We start from the raw sequence: 22,438 nt of genomic DNA, 5'->3' as shown, positions 1-22,438 counted from the left end.
ATTGTTGGAGCACCTCAACTGATTGTTGGAGCACCTCAACTGCTAGGAACTTACATAGCCACTTTTCACTACCAAATGGTCTATTTAATGGAAATCCATCTATGCATTTCTCAGTACAACCACTAATGAGGTTACAAGAAATGTAAGAAGGAACACGATTATAAGAAAGATAAAAGAGATATAAGAATACAATGTTAATTACTTAAAATAGATGTCTAAGACTTAAATGCCTTAAACTAATACAAAGATATCCTATTTAGAGTAGCCCTGGACAAGAGTCACGGGACAACTTGATAGGATGAAATCTTACAAGGCAATCAAATCCACACACGTATAAGGATGTCTTATCTTTATAAGATAATAATGTCTTTCCACTTGTATACCGCACATAATATTTTGATACACACCACACAATTTATTTTACAAACATAATGATTACAATTATATTCCATATATTCCTTCCTAAATTTATGAAGGCCGAAGTTTTTTTAGGGATGCTCTCCTAACGAGAACTAGATTAACTATTTTTCTGTAATGTTTCTTCATTCCTGGTTACTTTGCAAAACGTGTTGGAATTTGTCATTGTGATTCCTGCTTGATTACTTTGCAAAACATGTTAGAATATTGATGCTCTCAGCTGGCCTCTTTGAATTTGTCATTGTGTTTCCTGCTCATGATTAAAATTTAAGCCAAAGCTGAGAGAATCAGGCATGAGTTCGCCTTTACATATATTTTATTCTGAAAGATTGAATATGCGCTTTTGCATACATGAATTCTGTTTTGTAAGCTAGAATTTGCTCTGCATTAATCTCTTCTCAGAATATTAAGGGGTTAAATGGCATTTGGGTCACTCAACTGACTGGAAACTTGCAGTTGGGTCATCCAACTCAAAAAACTTTCAATCACATCATTTTACTCTTAAAACTTTTCATCCAGATCACTCGCCGTTACATTCCGTTAAAAACCTAACAGAATTCTGACTAAGCTTGGTGACTTGGCTTAAATAAATCTGTTGTGGCATGTACAGTCAGCTGATGCGGCATTTTGGTCACTCAACTGGCTTGAAACTTGCAATTTGGTAATCAAATTGAAAAAACTTGTACTTATTTATACCACCGACCATTATGTTCATTAAAAATTGATAAGAGAGCCGAACGAACATGTCTCTTACAACAACGTTAAGGGCCCTCTTATCACACCTCTTTACAACAAATACACAGAATATCATCAATGATTTTACTCACAGAAACTAGGGGTGACACATGGGTCGAGTTGGGCACGTTAAATGTATTTTCGCAACCCGACCCAAAGTTTGAAATTTTATAACCCGACCCTTAAAAAATAAAAATGCAACATAATCTTACCATTTGTTCGTCGGTTTGGATGAGATTAAATTGAGTTGAACGGGTTATTAAAAGTCATTTAAAATAAATAATTGTTAAAACAATATATTTATGATAAAAGAATATCTTGCAAACATACGAGCACGGATATAAAATCACGTTACGAGTCATTATAGAACAATTTTGGGATTTTGAAATAAAATCCCAATAAAAATTTTGAAAACAATTTTCAAAATTTTGAAAATTTTAAATTTTTTGAGATATTTTGAGATTTGTAACGACTTAAATATGGGAATTGAACAACATATTGATACATTTATTTATTGCATTTATATGTTCCAAAAAATTTTAAGAGAGAATAGAGTGGTTGTAGGAGAGCTCTTCCTTCGGTATTTTTTTTCAGTTTTTTATGGACGTAATAGTTAGTGACTTGAATGAAAACTTCTTTAATATGATGACCAAATTGCAAGTTTTGAGTCAGTTGAGTGACAAAAATGCCGTTTCATCTGACTGTACATGTCACGATAGATTTATTAAACCAAGTCACCAAACTTAGTCAGAATTTCGTTAAGTTTTTAATGGAATGTAACGACGAGTGACCTGGATGAAATGTTTTAAGAGTAAAATAATGTGATTGAAAGTTTTTTGAGTTGGATGACCCAACTGCAAGTTTCCCGTTAGTTGAGTAACTCAAACGGCCATTTAACGCGAATATTAAGTGTACAAAGATCTGCTGCAAGCATGTTACATGTACACGTACAACCATACATTTTGTTTTGTTTTGTCAAGTAACCATAATTTAAATGCCGAATTCTAGTTACCAGATTACTTCAAATTTGCTACACAAGTAATCGTACTTATAAGAGGGTATGTTGGATCTTTATGTGCATGCTGAGTTGGTAGTTGATCAAATTAGAAGTTTAACAACCCAACTAATAAAATTTCTCAAGATAATACTTATTTAAATTCAAACTCCATTAAAATCCGATAAAACTTTCCATTCTTGAAATAAAATACAACCAAACCAACAAACTCTAAAAAAAATCTAAGAAAATACAAAACTCTTCAAAGTCTTGGAACTCGCAATCTTCCCCTTAAACAACCCATCTAAATGAGAGAATACCTGCCGGAGGAAAATAAGAAAAACAAAGAACCGGCAGTGAGCGAAGGGCTAATATACGGATATAAAATAAAGCATAACTGAATAAAGATTAAAGGATGACGAGGCTAAGAACACAACTGAATATCTGAATGAAGTACAATAATAATAGTGAATGAGACAATATAAAAATGGATACTCAACTCACAAAACAAAACTAAATGCTTACCACCCAAAACTTATCATACTCTTACACATATCCTTATCAATTATACATAATAATCACAAATAATATAATCGAAAGAATAAGGATAAAATGAAAACATACCCTTACACATACTCTTACACATATTTTCACACTTACAAAATAATACACAAAATAGCTTACATACGAACATGGGAGATAATCTTACACTTACAGGATGTCCTACATTTTCGGTAATCCATAAATATGTAGTCATTAAAACTTACAGGGGCTTGCACAGCACAAAGCAAATGCTACCCAATATCTTACAGGGGCTTGCACGGCAATAAGCACGTGCTATCCAAAAGGCCAAATCATACACATACTAGCCATGGTTATACGTGTCCCACAACTTCGGCGACACGCCCATACAATTTAAGTACACCGCATAGGAGGTGCCAAACACGAGATTATCCATTCGCGACGGATGTCTTACAAACTCCCAAGTCATACAAATAACATAAATAACTCAAAATAAATACTTAAAGATCACACACTCAAATATCTTAGATCTCCAAAATCATATATAAATTTATCAAATAACCTCAGAAAACAATAACCCAACATCACGAAACAAAATAACATAACAAAAACACTCTAATCAAGTATCACATAACTAAACATCACACAAAATCACTAATTATTGATAAGCTCAAATCTGATCAGTTTCAAAGAATGTCAAATTACTGCATAAAGATGAAGTCAACTGAAAAAGTACGAAACACGAAAGTCGTGAGAAATTCTGAGACCTTTCCAGCATGGTAAGGCTCGTAAAAAATGAACAAGTAACGAATTCAGAAAATAAATAAATGCGGACTGCAGAACAAAATCAGCCCCTGATTACAATTGTATTTTGATGTTTAAGACATCAAAATCACAGAATTTAGCAGCAGAATGTAAACGCAAATTTAAACGCAAATTGCAGATATCGAAAAGAGCTTTCCAAAATGGTATTGCTTATAATATTTGAACAAATATTCAATTTAATATGATTTTTCAAAGGTTGGATATTCAAATCCCGAAGTCAAACAGGAAGGTCATACAAATTGCAGAAAAACTCATAGAGACCGAATTTCACAAACGGCAAGGAACGAAAGTTGTAGATAATTAAAAGACCTTTCCGAAATGACCAAAATCAACAAATTCTAACAGATAACGAATCAGATATGAATTTAACAAGAAATCAGATCGTATACAATGAAGAATACAGAAACGAAAAATAAGAGAACAAAGAAGATATCCGTACACACGAATTCGAATACGAAAATAAAGAGTACAAGAAATATATTTGTACCTCGAGATCTTAGTAACCGAGAATGCTAATAAAGATTTCAGAACCACAAATCACGAGAACCCTAATTCCACAAACGCCAAATTCATAACCCTCCAAAAAGTTCTTGATATTCATCTCAATCTCAATCTCCATCTATTTTCTCTTTCTCTCTCCCTCTCTCATCTCTTCTCTGATCAAAGTAACGCAAACCCTTATTTTTTTACCAAATCCTAACTCTTCCTTCTTTCTCCCTTTTTTTTATTAAAACTCTCACTCTTTTTTAATAAAAGGCTTACTATTTTTTTTAAACTAATACTCTTAAAATAATATTCTGATTATAAATATAAAAATAAACTTACACAAACTAATTTAATTACAATACATTGACATAAATAAATAATTAAATCAAATAATCCAACTAAAAATAATTATAAAATATCGGGATGTTACAAGAATCCTTGTCAAACAACTTTTTCAATGGTTTTAGAAGTAGTTTTAAAATATTTCAGTAACATGAGCAAGTTAGTTAACATATCGGAGTGAAACTAATAGCTTTCTCTTTGGTTTTTCTAAGAACCCGGATATTGTGGTCATTTTGTGGTTTCCACACTCCAATTAAGTTTTTGAGATTTATGTCGCCTTTTCTTGTGTGGAACAACACTACTGTAGCTTTAAAGTCCGAAAAAGGTTCTTACATAAAATTTTTGCTTGAATGCAATATCCTTGAGAGTGAATTTATACTGCAGTTTTAAAGTCCGAAAAAATGTAAAGCATGATCTAGGTATTCAAAATGTCGTGTTACGAGTTTTGTTTACTTGATTATTTTAAAAGCCACATATTTTTACAAACACAAAAAATATTGGAAACAAGAGTTATAGAATTAAGATAATAAATTGTGAAAAACAAATTAAACAAAAATAATTAGAAATAGGAAAAGGGTCAATTTTTTGTAACACATCATGCAAGGCCTCTCTGTAGTCAACACTTATAACAACTTTTTCAAGAGGATTCATAAATGTCATCAAACTTAAGATTCGGTACATTGTGGATATTGGAAAGAGGATAAATATGGGGGTGTTTGTGTGGATTCCACACTCCAAACAATTTTTTAGTAATATTTTAACAAATCCTTTGTGTGGAATGCACACTCCTTTGAATTTTATAGCAAAAAGAAATCCAGCTTGTTGTGCAAAAACCAAGTGGCAATGCATTAACGGAAACCTGACTGTTTCAACAAACATTGAAAGAATTTAAATATTAAATCTACACTTGCAAACACGGCAAACACCATTCCTGATACTGTACTCAAAACTACATGAAACTTTGGGTATTAACATATTTAAATTTATGTAATTCACCGTTACCATTACCGAAAACAAAGTTGGATATAGTTGTTAAACATGACATATAACACTCGAGTCTTTCTATTAACACTTTAAGGTTTTGCAAAAGTAGGTAACTTAACGATAGATACATTGTTTTTAGCAACTGGAACGGGGTGTCGATTTTAAAACCTTCTGAAGTTTGATTAATGGAATGAAAATTTTAAGTTTGATAAGTTAAAACTTTATTAATCTAGTCATTCCTAGTTAAGTTGGGTCCTGTTCGTTAGATAAATTTTATCTAACATACTGATTCAGGGTGTCAGATCTATATTTTAAGGGTCCATATTCAAACATTTTTTTACGTTTCGTAGATATATTTCGTGAAAAGGGTTTTTTGTTTTCTACGGTTATTTTTCGCTAAAGGGAGAAAATCCTTTCCGCGTAAAATATCCGTAGAACGTGAAAAAAAGATTGAATCTGCCATCTTGAAATATAGATATAAGGGTTCTGAAGCAATATGTTAAATAAGACCTATGCAGCCCATGCTAGGGATTAAAACGGTTATAAGTTAGAATAATCAGATCAAGGAGTGTCATTTCCAAGTTCACCCAGCACTAACATCAAATCTGGAGATAGAAGCCAAAATCATGTATACTATGTAAATGTTTGTTTTTTTGCTCTCTTGTCATTTCATATTTTGTCATGAGATTACACGCATTTTTAGTTCTTTCATTGCTTTCTCCAAATGCCTCACTACTAGACAACTTATGCACCAACTTCCAGAGAATGATAAGTTATAACAATTCATGTCGAACTAATGAGCCAAACATAAACAAGAAGTACCACATGTAAATGATAAAAACTAGCCGTAGAAGGGAATTATACCTTCTGAAATCAAACAATGTAGAAGCAATGAACTTAAGAATAGTCACCAACTTCACAAAACTAGTGCTGCTTGTTTTAGTTTTTGTTAGATGGTAAAAATAAAAATGTCTTAAATCTTGAGTTTTCTTTGCTACAAGTCTATGTAAGTTGGAGCTCATCAAACTCATATCCTGTTAAGATATCCAACCTTGGTTGTGCAAGGCGACGGTGCTGACTACCAAGTGCAATTGAAATCCTTTTGTTCCTCAGGCCTGATGACACGCTACATATCCGCCCAGGTTCCCGTAGCACTTCTCTATCCCCAAACATCGCGAAAGTAAGAGCTGGTCCTGGTATGGTGCATCATTCTGACTGGAAAGCTATCTAATTATACTTTTTTCCTTGATATAAATTTAAATATGAAGTGATCAATGTATGCTTTATATGACTCCACAATCCAAAGAATTTTTACTCCTATGTGTAGTTGCTTTTTTGTGGAATGCACGCTCCCAGAATTTTATATTAGTAATGTATCTTATAAAATCTCTGCTTCCTCTATCTGGTGCTCTCCTATGCACATTTCCACCTTCAAACCTTCTGATATTCAAATATTGTTCCCTTTACATTGAACGAGAATCATCAATTTATTGTAACTGCTCGATGATAATGATCACATATTTGCGATTCAATCTGCCCTAAAGATATTAGAGTAGTTAATCATAGACGGCTTGTGGCTCACACACTCACATAATTGTTTATACATCACTATTGCTCATTGCACTACCAATACTGACTGAAATTGTTACTCCTACTCTATAAATATTATTAATGCATGAGTGTTGTCTCTACAAGCAAACTCATTATTTCAAAAATTTCCTCATCTTACAGTGATAATTATAAGCCTGCGCCTAAAAGACAGCAATGGCAACCATAACTAACACTCAAGTGATCGTAAAACAACAGTTATCTGAAGAGAAGGAAGAGATAGACTATTCCAAGAGAGGACAATGGCTTCGTGCAGCTGTGCTAGGAGCCACTGATGGACTTGTGTCCATTGCATCGCTGATGATGGGTGTTGGAGCTGTTAAAAAAGATGTTAAAGCCATGATACTTAGTGGCTTTGCAGGGCTTGTAGCTGGTGCCTGTAGCATGGCAATTGGGGAGTTTGTATCGGTATACTCTCAGCTCGATATTGAAGTAGCTCAAATGAAGAGGGACAGAAGGACTCAAGCTATGACAGGTAATGAAAACTGCGAAATTGAGAGGGAAAAACTGCCTAGTCCAGTGCAGGCAGCTGTGGCATCAGCACTTGCCTTTATGCTAGGAGCCGTGGTTCCATTGTTGGCTGCAACTTTTGTAGGAGACTATATGTTGAGGGTCGAAGTGGTGGTTGTTGCAGTGACCTTGTCACTGGTGGTGTTTGGTTGGGTCGGAGCGTTGATGGGAGGTACTCCAGTTTTTAAGTCTTGTGCTAGGGTGTTGATTGGAGGTTGGATGGCTATGAGTATCACTTACGGATTCACCAAGTTGATTGGATCTACCGGAATTTAACCTTCAAAAAAGAGCTTCTGTTACTAATAAATGGTCCTGGAAATAAAACTCTAGGCCTCGCATGTCTCTCATTTCTATCATGTATGAATTTACTTTTGCATGTTGTGCTAGAACTATGACTAGTATTATGGCTTCCTTGTGCCACTTTGTTGTCCTACAGAATAGTGTTGCGCGGTTTACAAGACGCATCAGTTTAATGGAATCACTGCATTTAGCAATCATATAACAAGATTATGATATTTTTAGCGTCTACTGTTTAGAGCAGAATGTGTTATAGAAGTCTAGAAACCATGAACATTTTATACAAGTAAATTGTATATTGTATCTCTTTGTTTTAGTAATTGTCACATTTTTTATAGCATTAATAACTGCAGCCGCTACCCTTCGGGTGTGTACGTGGTAAATCTTACGGACTCACACAATAGCCTGCAAACTATGTGAACCAAAATAAAACGCATTTAAATGACAGACTCTGGTTCAGGAGCCATAATCATAAATTCTTCTCCCGTGGATTCGAACTTGTGACCAAGAGGATAATTATCCCCTCTTTAATCAACTAAACCAACCCTTGTGGGCTAGTAATTGGCAATTTAGTATCACTTGTGACCAAGCGGATAATTATCCCCTCTTTAATCAACTAAGCCAACCCTTGTGGGCTAGTAATTGGCAATTTAGTATCACTTGTTTCAACAATTGCACTTTGCATTCCATACAAGTTTAGGCGCTGCACTTTGCACCACTTCCGTTAAGTTTTACCGTTATGGTTATATGTTAAGGGTAAAAAAGTAAATTGACCATATTTAATTGCACTTTGATCATTATAGTTAACACAGTTTTCATTTAAAACACTGAACAATTTTGTTTTACAATTAGACCTTCAATTATAAAAATTAAACATTTTAACCCATTTATTAAAAATGAACCTTTTTATTTAATTTTTTGACCCTCCAAACCATATTTTTTGGAAAATCGCAAAAAATGAAAGTTCTAAATAATTAAATGATCTTTCTGAAATATAAGACTCATCAAATTTGGAATTATAACAAATCGATAATTAAATAAAATGTACACCCAATTAAAAATTATAAAAAAAAACTTTTGTATTTTTGAACACAAATGACACATCCCGTGTGACATGATAATGCAATTTCCCAGTCACCAATGACATGTCATTTGGTACTTTTAACATTAATTTAAGAGTAGTGCTACTAGAGATGTTATAAAAAATCCGAAATCCGAAATTCGACTGGTCCGATTCGGAAAAAAATTCAAAAAATCCGATACGAAAAAAGCCCAGCCAGGTCCGGCCCAGCCCGCAGGCCTAAAACATACCACATTTTGTCGTCAAAATTCGGCCCGACCCGAAGCCCGGATAAAAACCCGGTTTTTTAAAAACTCCGATAAAAGCCCGGATAATTAAAAGCCCGAATTTGGTCCGGATTGAAATTGGTTTTGAAGCCCTTGAAACCGGTTTTGAAGCCCGTTCCACCTAATTTCAGTCCAATAACTATTTTACTTTGAACTTATATTGTAGCACTCCATAGTCTATATCTATATTTTAACAAAAATATCTAAACTTTACCTCCCAGTTTACTCGATTTCACCTAATTTCTCACCCTCTCTCACCTAATCTTCTCTTATTCTCTCTCGATTCCCTCTTTCCCACACACTAATTTTGTTTACTTTTATGCTATAGTCCATGTTCAATTTCTTTTACCTCCTTTTTGCATCCCTTTTAGAATATGTTTGATAGCATTCTTGGGTGTATCTTTTTCTTCATTAATTTTCTAATCTGTTATCAAGTCAAACGATTCATGTTATTGTTAGTCTGTGATTATTTATTAATTTGTCAAGATTATTTTACAATTTGCAATAAAATATAGGAAGCAATTTGTCTAGAAAGGGATTTATGTTGGATGAGGAGAGAGAGTGGTGAAGGAGATATTTGTAGTTTGTTGAATCGTGGGAGGTCGGAGAATTTTAGGCCGAATGAAAGGTGGAATGTTAGGAATATATGTATTAGTTTGATGATAAGTTAAACAAAACACTTAAGTAGAAATCTAGTGTTTGTAGCCTCAACGGATAAGACCACTTTGGCTATCCGTTGATGGAGTAGCTTTACTTAGAAATAAGTTTAGTATTGTAGCATATTTCAGTCTCTGTATTTAAGTTATAATTCTTAGAAGTTGTGGGAAATTATAAGTCATGTTGACTACTAGTGGATATGCAAATAGGAGGGCTAATTGTAAATATTTCATGCCTTGTAATTTTGTATAAATGAAGTAGTATCAACTGATAGATTAAAGGCCTTCAACAGATGAGAAACAAAAGTTCAACGGATGTCTCTAAAGCATCAATGGATAACATCCATCAACGGATGAGTGCATCAACGGATAAAGTTTCAACTGTTAAAGCATTAACGGATGTCACTAAAGCATCAACGGATAAAGCCATCAACGGATGAAAGTTTCAACGGATGCTCAGTTCCATAGCAGTTGATAGTGACAATTCATAAGCTGACAGAGGCACATGGGTTGACAGAGACAATTGGAATGTGGTAGCCTCTTGGAGGAATCAAGAAAAAGCAGCATTTCCATTCTGGTGCAAACAAGAAAGTATTCAAAGATTCACAGATTATCCTAGATTGCATTGGATAGAGAAATGAAAAAGAAACATGTGAAGAACTATTTTATTTTATTTTTGTCTTCACTTATAAACTTGGTGATATATAAACCAAGTTGCAGCTAGTAATTAGGTGTAAATTTTCCAGAGCTGTTTAGAAAAACATAGAGAGAAAATCATCTAGTTTGTACTAGGAAGCAGCTATGTACAATTCTTTGTATCACAGATTTTCTGAAATACACATCTCTGGTGGAACAACAAATCCACCAGAAAAGTTTTTATAGCCTTTGTGTTCTTTATATTTGTGTCTTGAATATACATCTGTCTGCACCTGCTCAAAGCAATTCACACACATCTGTTCATCATACACTTAGCTTTTGAAACTGCTCAAAACTTGAAAAAGTTTTGAGATTTACATTCAACCCCCCTTTTGTAAATCTCATTGTTAGTTCCTTGGGAATAACATGGAAAGAAAGGGGAAATTGGAAGGCAGAAGGAAGGGGAAATTGGAAGGAAGGATCCGCTAGATTTGGCCCGGTTTAAGTCTGATTTGGCCCGGTTTAAGCCCGGTCCGGCCCGATCCGGCCCGATCCGGCCCGCGGGCCTAAAACAGGCCGCATTTTTCTGTGATTAGACCGGCCCGGACCGACCCGGTTATTGAAAAATCCCGATCCGGATTTTCTTATAAAAAGCCTGGGCTTTTCAGGCCCGGATCAAAGCCCGACCCATCAGTCCTTTTGTGCATCTCTAGGTGCTACATGCTCATTCCAACCATAACTTGACACACGTGATTTTGTGAAAAAAGTTGTATTTAATTTTGTGCATAAAGCATTTTCCTTAATTTAATCTGAATGCATAAGGTTCATTTTATTAATTATATAATTACCAATCAGAATCTGCCACGTATCATTTTAGAATCACTTTGGGATACAATTTTGGATACCTAACATTTATCAATCACTTTGATATACAATTTTGGATACCTAATATTAATCTAAATACGGCCACATTTATAATTTCAATTCGGTGTGTACATAAATATCCATTTGTTCTTTTTTTTTCTTTTTTTGTCAAGGAAGATAAAATCTCGAATATATATTATACCGAGATACAATATAGAATAAATGAGTTTTCTTCTTACAATAAAATTTATCATCTAACCGAAAGTCATGTATGATGACCCCGGAACCTTAGACAACAACGCCTTCAGGTCTGAAGAATTTTTTAGAATATCCTTTTCTAATGTGTTTGTTAGAACTAGACATTATAATTTTTTACTAACATGCAAATATATGTACCTAATGTTTGCAAATTGTATAACTTGTGTACCTGTAATATGAAAATAACAAAATGTATACTTTAAGTAACCAAAATTGTGTATTTTATGTACAACCGTTAACTATTTTTAATACTATTAGTGGAAGGACCTTTTTAAATGCAAGATGTGTACCATAAAATTCGAAATGGTGCAATTCGTGTACATAAATTTGAATTAAAATAAAAAAATCATAACTTGCAAATGCACTATTAAAAAATTATTTATTAATTTGAATTGTATTAAATAAGAAGAATCAATTTTGAAGTTAAACAAAAATATACAAAAAAAAATTAACAAGTTTTTTTTGATTTTATATCGGCTTCCGTCTTGAATAATGTTTAATCAAGAAATTGAATAAAAAAAGTCAGCTACGAATTATGCCTCTTATATCATCTATTGTTTTCAAGATCTAACAATTTTTATTACATTAATACTCAGGTATTATGATTATCAAAAATTTGGATAAGATACACCATATGCCTATTATATATAAATAAATAATAGATTAGACCCATCAATTTATTACACAACAGAGAACGACACAGAAATTTAGTATTTGTGTTTACATTTTGGTACAAGTACACAAAATTACATAAGATTGCATTTGGAAACGCTAATTCCATTTCAAATAATGAAATTCAATTCCTATAATTGAATTCTGGAATTTCAAATTCAAATATCCTGTCTAGTAATCACAAGAATTTCAAATTCTAATATTGTTTGGCAACAATCAGAATTTCATTTTAAAATTCAACTTGACAAATTTATCATAAAAACAATTAAAATACAATTTAAACAATTTTTAAGCAGACTTAGAATACAGTTTAAGTAAATACACAGTATACACAATTAAACTACATACACAAATACTGTTAATATACTTCACAATAAGCTCTCCAATCTGCAAGATTTTCAGATGATATCAATCAGTGAGACAAATTGCTATAAATCACAGAGAATTGAATCACTTATTTGTTATATGTATACATACACACGTGTAGCATACCTCAGATTGATTGAGTAAGTAAAAGAATAATTGTAAAGAGAGAAAAGAGAGAAAGGAGAGAGGGAAGGATTGACTGAGTAAGTAAAAGAATAATTGTAAAGAGAGAAAAGAGAGAGGGAGGGAAAGAGAAAGAATAGAGAGCGTGAGAGAGAGAGATAGAGTTAGTCGAGGGAGACGGAATAAATAGAGAGAGAGAGAGAGTTGATTGGGAGAGATTCGAGAGAGTGAGAGAACGGTTTCGAGACTCTAATCTCAAATTGGGTTGAGTCTCATTTCAAATAAGACATTTTAAATTGGTATTCCAAAATTCACATAAATGAGCTTTATTTTTAAATACGTAGATATTGGGCTAAATTCAAATTCAAATCCTTCACCTATCTAAACAATAAATTTGAATCAAATCCCGCGTTTGAAATAAAATGAGGCTATCCAAACAGGCCATAATTGATATTTAGTGTTAATTTTGTGTTACAGTATATATAATTTTTTATTCAAATATTAATATTTGTAATGAATATATGTATATTTAAAATAAATGTGTATATTTATTTAAAATAATACTTGATAATATAATATTATATATAAATGTAATCTAAATATTTATATTTAATATATCTTGTAAGGTTTTTATCTAAAAATATTATACTTATATTTGTTTATTTATTTAATATTATTTATATTTATATTAATATTCAATTTTACACGAGGACACGAAATGAAACATTTTGCACGAATTTTTTAACTTCGGATACACATTTTTCTATTCTTCAATTTTAGGCACACAACTTGCACTATTTCGAATTCTGGTACACATCTTACATTTCGAAAAAGCCTTCCATTAACAGTGTTAAAAAATTTAACGGTTCTACATAAAATACACAATTTTGGTAAGTTTAAGTACATATTTTTGCTATTTTCAAATTACAGGTTCACAAGTTGCATATTTTTTAAACTTCAGGTTCACGTCTTATATTTTAATCTATTTTTTCTACAAGCTACTTTGGACTAAAATAAAAAATAAAAATTATTTCGTTTTGTATAGTTTGTATATAAAACAAGTTTTTAAAATCAGATCTAATATACTAAAAAAATTTGAATTAATTATTTTTCCGGGATGAACTAAAATATTAAATTTATGATAAGATTTTAATAATATAGATGTTTATTAGTTTATACACACCATTAGTGTTATAAAGATTCCAGATTTAATCGATTAAATCCCTATCAATTTATACAAGGTGTCCGACCGATTTAATTTTTTACATCCGATTAATTTTTATAATATTTTTTATCTGAATATATATAATAATTTAATAAAATTAAAATACTATATTCATTTAAATATAAATAAATGTAGAATTTTTGATATAATTAATATATAATTGTTAATAAATAAAGAATATAATTATAATAATATATTAATATTCAAATACATCTAATTTTGTTATGGATAAAAACTTAAGGTATCTTTAATGCTAGGGTTCGTGAGCTTCAAGGCTCGATTTGACTGCTCTTGTGTCTCGTGACTCGATCTGCCTTAACAAGATGTCTACGTACCTTGCTGATTGTCAAGGATCAAGGTAAAAAACGTAGTTCTGATTTGTGGGGTGAGACCCTTATATAGGCATGAGATGCCTTTGAATTAGGTTAGGGTTAGGGGACTTGGTGGACAAGTCTCAGATTTAGAGTGGACTTTGAAGTCCAATAATGCAGAAAACTAATTCCTTATCTTATGAGATTTCTTGGAGGCCAATCTCCAAGGAATTGTGTCATAATGTGGACTTTACTTATCAGCTGATTTTTCCTTTATACATTAATTACGAAATTAATTAATATTCAGGGTTTTGGGCCCTTTATATTGGGCTTTATTGTCAGCCCAATTCGGGTATAATTAATGCGATATTAATTACGCAATCAGGGTTTATTTTACACCCTATCATTTGCCTCCCAACTTCTGGGAAACCGTAAAAGATTTCACAGAAGTTAAGTTCATTTGTTCCCTTATAGGGTATCGGTTTTGCGTAAAGTGTGGAGCGACCTACACATTTACAACGATTTGCCTTGTACGTGACTTCAGGGTTGTTTTGGAACCTCCCCATTACTTTTCTTGCCTTATTCCTACTTTTTAGGAAATTTCTGGTATTTTTCCTTAATTTACAGGAATTTTTCCATAATTTCTGGGATTTTTCCCTAATTTCTGGAATTTTTTCTTAATTTCCAGGAATTTTCCCTTAATTTCTGGAATTTTTCCTTAATTTTCAGGAATTTTCCCTTAATTTCTGGGATTTTCCCTTAATTTCCAGAAAATATTCTTAATTTTCAAGATTTTTCCAATTTTTCTGAAGGTTTCTTGATTTTTTCAAGAAATTATTTCAGAATTTATTATTTTTTTATCAACCGGCATTTTCAAGAATATTTTCGAATTAATAAAAAATATTCAAAAAAAATGATAACCAAGAATACAATATTTCTCCTGAATTTAGAATATATATATATATATATATATTTAAAGTTCTTTTAGAATTTGAGAAAATAATATATAAATTATTTTCTGTTTTTCATCCCGTTTTTTAATTTTCAAAAGAAAAATTAAATCCCACGGGCCTGCTAGCTTACATTGGCAAATTTAGCCTCACTTGGTAATTTCCATTCGTGAATTGTTATAAAGAGTTATTGACTTCTCAGGTGGGTCCCGCTTTCATCCTTTAATTTTGCCTCCCCTTCGGAAATTCCTACTCGGTAATTTCCTTTTCCTAAAATATTTATTAAAATTGTGGGGTCCACATAACTAAGCAACCATTTCTTTGAAATGGTCTTTTGGCAACTTATCCAAGTAATTCCAATCGGAAACTCGTTTTTATATAATTCTCTTTTTCTTTTTTTTTAGCTTGCCAACTTGACCTACCTTTTGGCTTTTTTAACCTCATTCCGAAATCTTCATTCGGAAATTTCTCCTAAAATTAATTTCCTTTGGGAAATGTTTGTTGACTCTTTTTTTAAAAGAATAGATCAACGGGTCCCACCAGATTTGAAAGTAGTATACTTTTACAATTTAGGCTCTTACTCGGAAAATCTCACCTGGAAATTTTTTAAAAAGTCTTTGGGCCCGCATGCTTAACCATTAGTTTAGAAATGGTTCTTCTTTTGGTCACCTGACTGAAAATTCATTGCCGAAAATTTTATTTTTCATTTTTTACGATATTTCTTCCTTTATGAAAAATCTCACTCGAATAATATTTATACTTTTATCGAGTGAATATTTTCAATTGGAACACTTCGCCTCCATTTGGGATTATTTTGGCAATTTTGCTTCTTGGTAGGAAATTTCCATTCGAAAATTATTTTTTTAATTTGGTTGTTCTTACCTTTAATATAATTTATTTTATATTCCCAAAAATGTTGGGGCCTGAATTTGAATTTGGTTTTTAGCCTAAAATTCAAGATTTCCCCCTCTCTATTTGGAGCCTAAAATTCAAAATTTCCCCCTCTCTCTTTGGAGCCTAAATTTGAATTTTCCCACAGTCTCTTTGGAGCCTAAATTTGAATTCCCCCTTCTCTTTGGAGCCTAAATTTGAATTTCCCCCTTTTTCTTCACCTGTTACCTATTATTGTAGGTCACAATGACCTGCTAGGATTTGCTATATAAGAATGGTAATATTGGACTTCTCATTCACACCTCCAATTCATAAAATTTCTTCCACCACAATTCTTTCCAAGATGCTTTCTCAAAAACTTAGTAATTTTAGAAAGAATTCATTTTTCAAGTGTTCTTGAGTTTTTCTAGCTTTTTAAGGCGTATTTTGGAGTTTAATTCAAAGATTCAAGCATTTGTTCACCATTCCATTGAAGTTTTAAAGATTTGAAGATCAAAGGGAGTTTTATTACAAGTTTTTGTTGAGGATCAAGGGTTGTTTTTGAGGTGTTCTTCATCTAGTTCATCATTTTTCTCAATTTTGATCTTTAAGATTCAAAATGGCTGAAAGTTCGTCATAGGATATTGCTGCAAAGATCGCTGCTAGATCTCTTGGGAGAGGTAATTCTTATGCCCCTCTCGTTTTAGAACGTAGGGTTTATTATCTTTCGGAATTGTAAGAAGAATTAGGAGATGTTTTCCCAAATAATTCGAATTTGCATGCTTTTCTTTTTCCTTCTTGTTTCAATGAATCTAAGGCTCGGAAAATAGCTCAGAAATTTGCCATTAAACCCCCTTTTGAGGTTGTTCATCCCGAACCAGCTGATAGAACCTGTAACTGGCATAAAGAAAATTTATTTGTTTATAAACGTGCGAAAAAATTCATAATTGTCCTTTGGAAAGGTAGAGATTGGGGTAAACTTTTCAGGTCTAAATTTGGCCAAGTTACCGATCCAGGGTCTTTTGATAAGATGCTTTTTTCTGAGTGAAATATTGCAAAAGGAGGAACCTTGTAAAGATCGGGGACAGACCCACCACAGGGCTTTACTAAATGAATTTAATCTCAAAGCTCTTGGTCTTAGTTCAGTCAGTGACGAGGGCAACCTTCATTTCCTTGCTTTTTTTATTAGAAATTCATTCGTTCTTATTCCAACACTTATTTTTATGTTTTATTTCTCAGCTGTCGTGAGTATTAATAGGAGGCACGAGGTTGGGGGTCCCGATGAGGTCACTCAAAGGACTCATTTGAGGAGAATCAGAGAAGCTAACCCTCCTGAACCTCCTCCAACACCACAGATTCTCACTTAAGGTGCTAATGCGGAGAAGAAGAGGTGAGATGCCAAGAGCTCTTCTGTCGTTGCTTTCAGGCCCGAATGGGGGCATCTGTGACCGTGACTCAATTTCTTCGAGTTTTGCCTTAGCGGCCGAATGGTCGAAGAACGGAATCCCTGCTGCTAATTTAGTGAACATCGTTCATAAGAATGATATGGTTGATGAGACTGAGCTACAGGGCGCTCATGCATCATTCTTGGTTAGTGTTTTATTTTGTAGTTGGCTTCACTTATATTTTTCCAAGTTAGTGATTTCTCGCTTGTTGTTATCCTAACCCAACCCTTTCTTTTCAGTTTAACGCTCACTTTCAGATAGCCATTTATCAAGCTAAATATTTTCGGGAAAGGTATAACTCGACTAAGAAAGAAAATGATCATCTCGAGAAGGAAAAGAAAGCGCTCGAAGTTCGTACAATCGCTGCTGAGAAGGAGGATTCCGAACTTAAACTTGAAAATCAGAAACTCATGATGAGCCAAGCCACTGCAATTGATGACTATATGGGGTCAGATGCTTTCATGGACTTTATTGACGATCATGATGACCGGATCTTTCCCGGGATATTCACTAAGGGTTGGGATCAAGCCCTTAATTTTGTGGTAGCTCAGCTTGTTTGATCCTTCTGTGGACTTTAGGAGTCCCTACTTGGTTTCAGTAGCTACTACCTCCGGGGTTCATCGGGAGGGCTTTGTTGGAGAGAACGAGGAGATTCAGATGGAGGAGCCTCAAGTGGATGATCAAACGCGATGAGGAGTAGGCTAGTTTCGACTTATCTTATTTAAGCCCTTCGTGACTCTTTTATTTTCATTTATGCTTGTCTAGAACTTGCCCTTTCTAGGTTTATCCAAGTCCTTACTGGATTTTATCTTTTACTTATGCTTGTATTGAACTCACCTTTCAGGGCTTTATAGGTAGGTTTGCTTCCTTATTATTCGGATTTTCATACTTCAATTTGTGTGTATTTACTCAAGACATATCGATTTAAAATAATAAACCATATGAACATAATTTAAATATTAAAAATATGAGACATATCCTATTATATCAAAATTCTAAAATATCCCGGGTTCAACCCTTACAAATCGAAATGAAAATCCTAAGGAGCTATTAAGCTCAAGGCTCTTCTGAACCTTATTACCGCCTTAATAAATATTAGTAAGTGAGAACTTCCTCTCTAAAGAGCTATATGAAATAAGTCTTCAAGTTTTGAGCATGCCAAGTCTTTGGTACTTCATCCCCATCCATTGTTTCCAATTTGTAGGATCCTCTTCCTTGAACACTTTTAACTTTGTATGATCCTTCCCAGTTCGGGGTGAGTTTTCCTTTCTGCACTGCTCCGGAAGCCTCCACTTTCCTTAGAACTAAATCACCTTGCTTGAAAAATCTTTCTTTTACCCTCAGATTGTAGTAGAAAGAAACTTTCTTTTGGTATTTTACAATATTTGCATGTGCTTCATCTCACACTTCATCTATCAAATCCATGGCTAACCTTTGCCCTTCCTCATTTTCCTCAGCATTGTAGGCTTGGATTCTCGGAGATGAATATGATATCTCCACTAGAACGACCGCTTGTACCCCATATGCTAACATAAAGGGCGTTGCTCCCGTCGTGACTCTACACGTGGTCCTGTATGCCCAAAGTATTGAAAGTATCTCATCCACCCAGTTATTCCTGGACTTCTCAATTCTCTTCTTTAATCCATCCAAGATAATTCGATTTGCTACTTCTGCTTGCCCGTTGGCTTGAGGGTGTGCCACGGAAGTGAACCGAAGTTCAATCTCATTCTCCTCACAGTATTTCTTGAATTCCTCATTATTGAATTGTGTTCCGTTATCGGTTACCAAGATGCGAGGAATTCCATATATGTACATGATATTTTCCCACAAGAATTGTGCGACCTGCTTGGTCGTAATCTTGGCCAAAGGCTTGGCTTCGATCCATTTAGTGAAGTAGTCAATAGCCACAATAAAAAACTTCCTTTGTGTCGTGGCCATGGGGAATGTCCCGAGAATATCCATTCCCAACATAGCGAAGGGAATGGGAGAGTTAATGGCAGTCAACATCTCAGGGGGTTGTCGGACAACTGGTGCATGCATTTGACAACAATCACACATAGTCTTTGGCATCAGCCATCATTTCCGGCCAATAGAAGCCTAAACGAGTTATTTTGTGCGCAAAGGCTCCGCCCCTCAAGTGTTGTCCACAAATACCTTCGTGTACTTTTTCAAGTGCTAAAAGTGCCTCGTCGGGCCTAAGGCACCTTAGGTAGGGAACCACATAATATCTCTTGTATAGAATCCCGTCAATTAAAGAGTACCTCAGTGCTCGCACAACCAATTTGCGTGCTTCCGTCACATCATTCGGGAGCCATCCAGTTTGGATGTGGGCCTTAATGGGATATATCCATGATTTCCCAAGCCCTATAGGAGCAACAAGCTTAACATCAATGCTGCGTGTTTTCAAAACACGAAAGTACACGCTCCCGAAACTTTCTTCTACTTCCGATGAGGCGAACTTGGACAACGCATCGGCCTTAGCATTTTCTTCTCTTGGAATATGCTCAATATAGCACTCGTTGAATTGAGTCATCATCGCTCTCACTAGGCGTACATACTTTGTCATGGTTTCATCCCTTGCTTCGAATTCTCCCTTGACCTAAGATATCACTAGTTTCAAATATCCACAAACTTTCAAGTTTTTGACCCTCAATGTTCCACTTAGGCCAAGGCCAGCTATTAGAGCTTCAAACTCAACCTCATTATTTTTATTGGAGTAATCTAAATTTATAACATATTCAATTAAGAAACCATTGGGGCTTTGTAAAACTAACCCTGCTCCACTTGAATTTGTTTTTTATGCCCCATCAAAATAGAGAACCCATAATTCCTTGTCCTTGGTCTCTTCTTCGTTATTCTCCTTTTTTCCCGCCATGTCTTGAGGTATAGTATCTTCCTGCCCCCCGACTTCTTGCCTGGGCTTTTATCGCCGTTCGCGGATTATACTTAATGTCAAATTCTCCCAGCTCTATAGCCCATTTAATTAACCTTTCGCTAGCTTTAGGACTGTGAATGATGTTTCTCAAGGGCTGATTCGTTAGTACTTCAATTTTATGAGCTTGGAAGTAAGGACGCAACTTCCATGAAGCCATCACCAGGGCTAAAGCAAACTTTTCAATAGTTGAATAATTCAACTCAGTTTCGTGCAGAATATTACTGACATAATATATGGGTTTCTGGACTTTAAGTTCCTCCTTCACCAATACAACACTCAAAGAAATGGCCAAATATAGGTACAAAACTTCATTCAGAACTGGTTTGGCCAACAACAGGGCTTGAACCATATACTTCTTCAATCCTTCGAATGCCTCATAACTTTCCTCGGTCCATATGAAATCTTTTACCTTTTTCAGGGATTTAAAGAACGACTAACATTTATCTCCGAACTTGGAGATGAATCGTCCTAAGGTAGCAACCCTTCCAGTAAGTTTTTGAACATCTTTGATAGATCGTGGAGGCTCCATGTCCAAAATGGCTTTTATCTTATCTGGATTCGCTTCAATTCCTCTCTTGGAGACCATCAACCCCAAAAACTTTCCAGATCCCACTCCGAAAGCACACTTTGCGGGATTCAACATCATTTTGTGATATCTCAGGACCTAAAAGCTTCCCTCAAATGGGTTATGTGGTCAGTCTTTACTAGAATCTTGACTAACATGTCATTGACATAAACTTCCATAGTTTTGCCAATAAGATCCTTAAAAATCTTATTTACCAACCTTTGATAGGTTGTTCCTGCATTCTTAAGACCAAACACCATAACAAGATAATAAAAAATACCAAAGTCAGTGATGAATGATACCTTTGGGATGTCATCCTTATGCATCTTAATCTGATTGTATCCACTGAATTCATCCATAAAACTCAGCATCTCATGACCAGCAGTAGCGTCTATTAATGTATCTATCCTTGGAAATGGAAAACAATCTTTTGGACACGCATCATTCAAATCGGTGAAATCCACACACATTCTCCACTTTCCATTAGCTTTCATTACCATTACCGGGTTTGCTAACCATTCCGGAAATTGTATCTTTTCAATGAAACCAGCCTCCAAGAGCTTTTCCACTTCTTGCTTGATTGCCTCTTGCCTCTCAATGACAAAACTCTCTTTCGATTCGGATCTACATTCAATTTGTGAGTAATCAGTTTCGGGTCTATGCCAGGCATATCAGCTGCTGACCATACAAATACATCACTATTCTCTTGTAAAAACCTCACCAACTTCCCTCTAAGGGGTTCCTCTAATGATGCTCCAACGAAAGTTACTTTCTCAGGATCCTCGGGAGCCAAAGGAATCGGGACCAAGTCTTTTGCTCGCTTCCCTCTTTTCTCATCATTCTCGCGGATGTCTAAATCTTCAATAGGCTAAACCTGCCCCCCAACTCCATCTACCCTAAGAGAGACTACATAACAACTCCTCACCATCTTTTGATCCCCTCTCTCTTCTCCAATCCCGTTCCGGATGGGAAACTTCATTAATAAATGGTAAGAAGAGAGGACTGCCTTGAAAGCATGTATTCCCGTTCGTCCCATGATTGCATTATAAGTTGATCCAGCCTTTACCACTACAAAGTCTAACATCTGTGTTGCTTGCCTTGGTTCCTGACCTATAGTCAAAGGCAACTTGATTATCCCTTCCACGGGGCACTCGACTCCAGCGAAACCATATATCGGCATATCAGTTGGGGTTACTTGAGAATCATTGTAACCCATCCTTATGTAGGTATCATGGAGTAAGATGTCCACCGAGGCTCCATTGTCTACAAGGACTCTCTTTACCGGGCTGTTCCCTATTATCGGTGTTATGACTAGGGGATCGTCATGAGGAAATTTGACACCCTCTAAATCTAAATCATCAAATGTCATTGTTACTCCCGTCCTAGCCCTCTTCGGGGTTCGTCCAACAATATGCATGACTTCGGGGTTTCTCCAACAATATGGATGAACCAGCAGCAGTTGGTCCTCCAAAGATCGTGTTTATCACTGGCCCTC

General features: G+C 34.6%; 1 protein-coding gene across 1 annotated transcript; it reads left to right on the top strand.

Moving 5' to 3' along the window:
- The first annotated feature begins 7,013 nt into the window (after positions 1 to 7,013).
- On the top strand, positions 7,014 to 7,898 carry LOC141687020 (vacuolar iron transporter homolog 1-like). Its single transcript, XM_074492158.1, has one exon. The coding sequence runs from the start codon at positions 7,070 to 7,072 to the stop codon at positions 7,697 to 7,699; it is 630 nt and encodes a 209-aa protein (XP_074348259.1). The 5' UTR covers positions 7,014 to 7,069; the 3' UTR covers positions 7,700 to 7,898.
- Positions 7,899 to 22,438: the final 14,540 nt, after the last annotated feature.

Source organism: Apium graveolens, chromosome 9, assembly GCF_009905375.1.
Source record: "Apium graveolens cultivar Ventura chromosome 9, ASM990537v1, whole genome shotgun sequence".
NCBI lineage: Eukaryota > Viridiplantae > Streptophyta > Magnoliopsida > Apiales > Apiaceae > Apium > Apium graveolens.
Note: the sequence above shows the minus strand (reverse complement) of the source record. Positions and strands in the feature narration are given on the sequence as shown.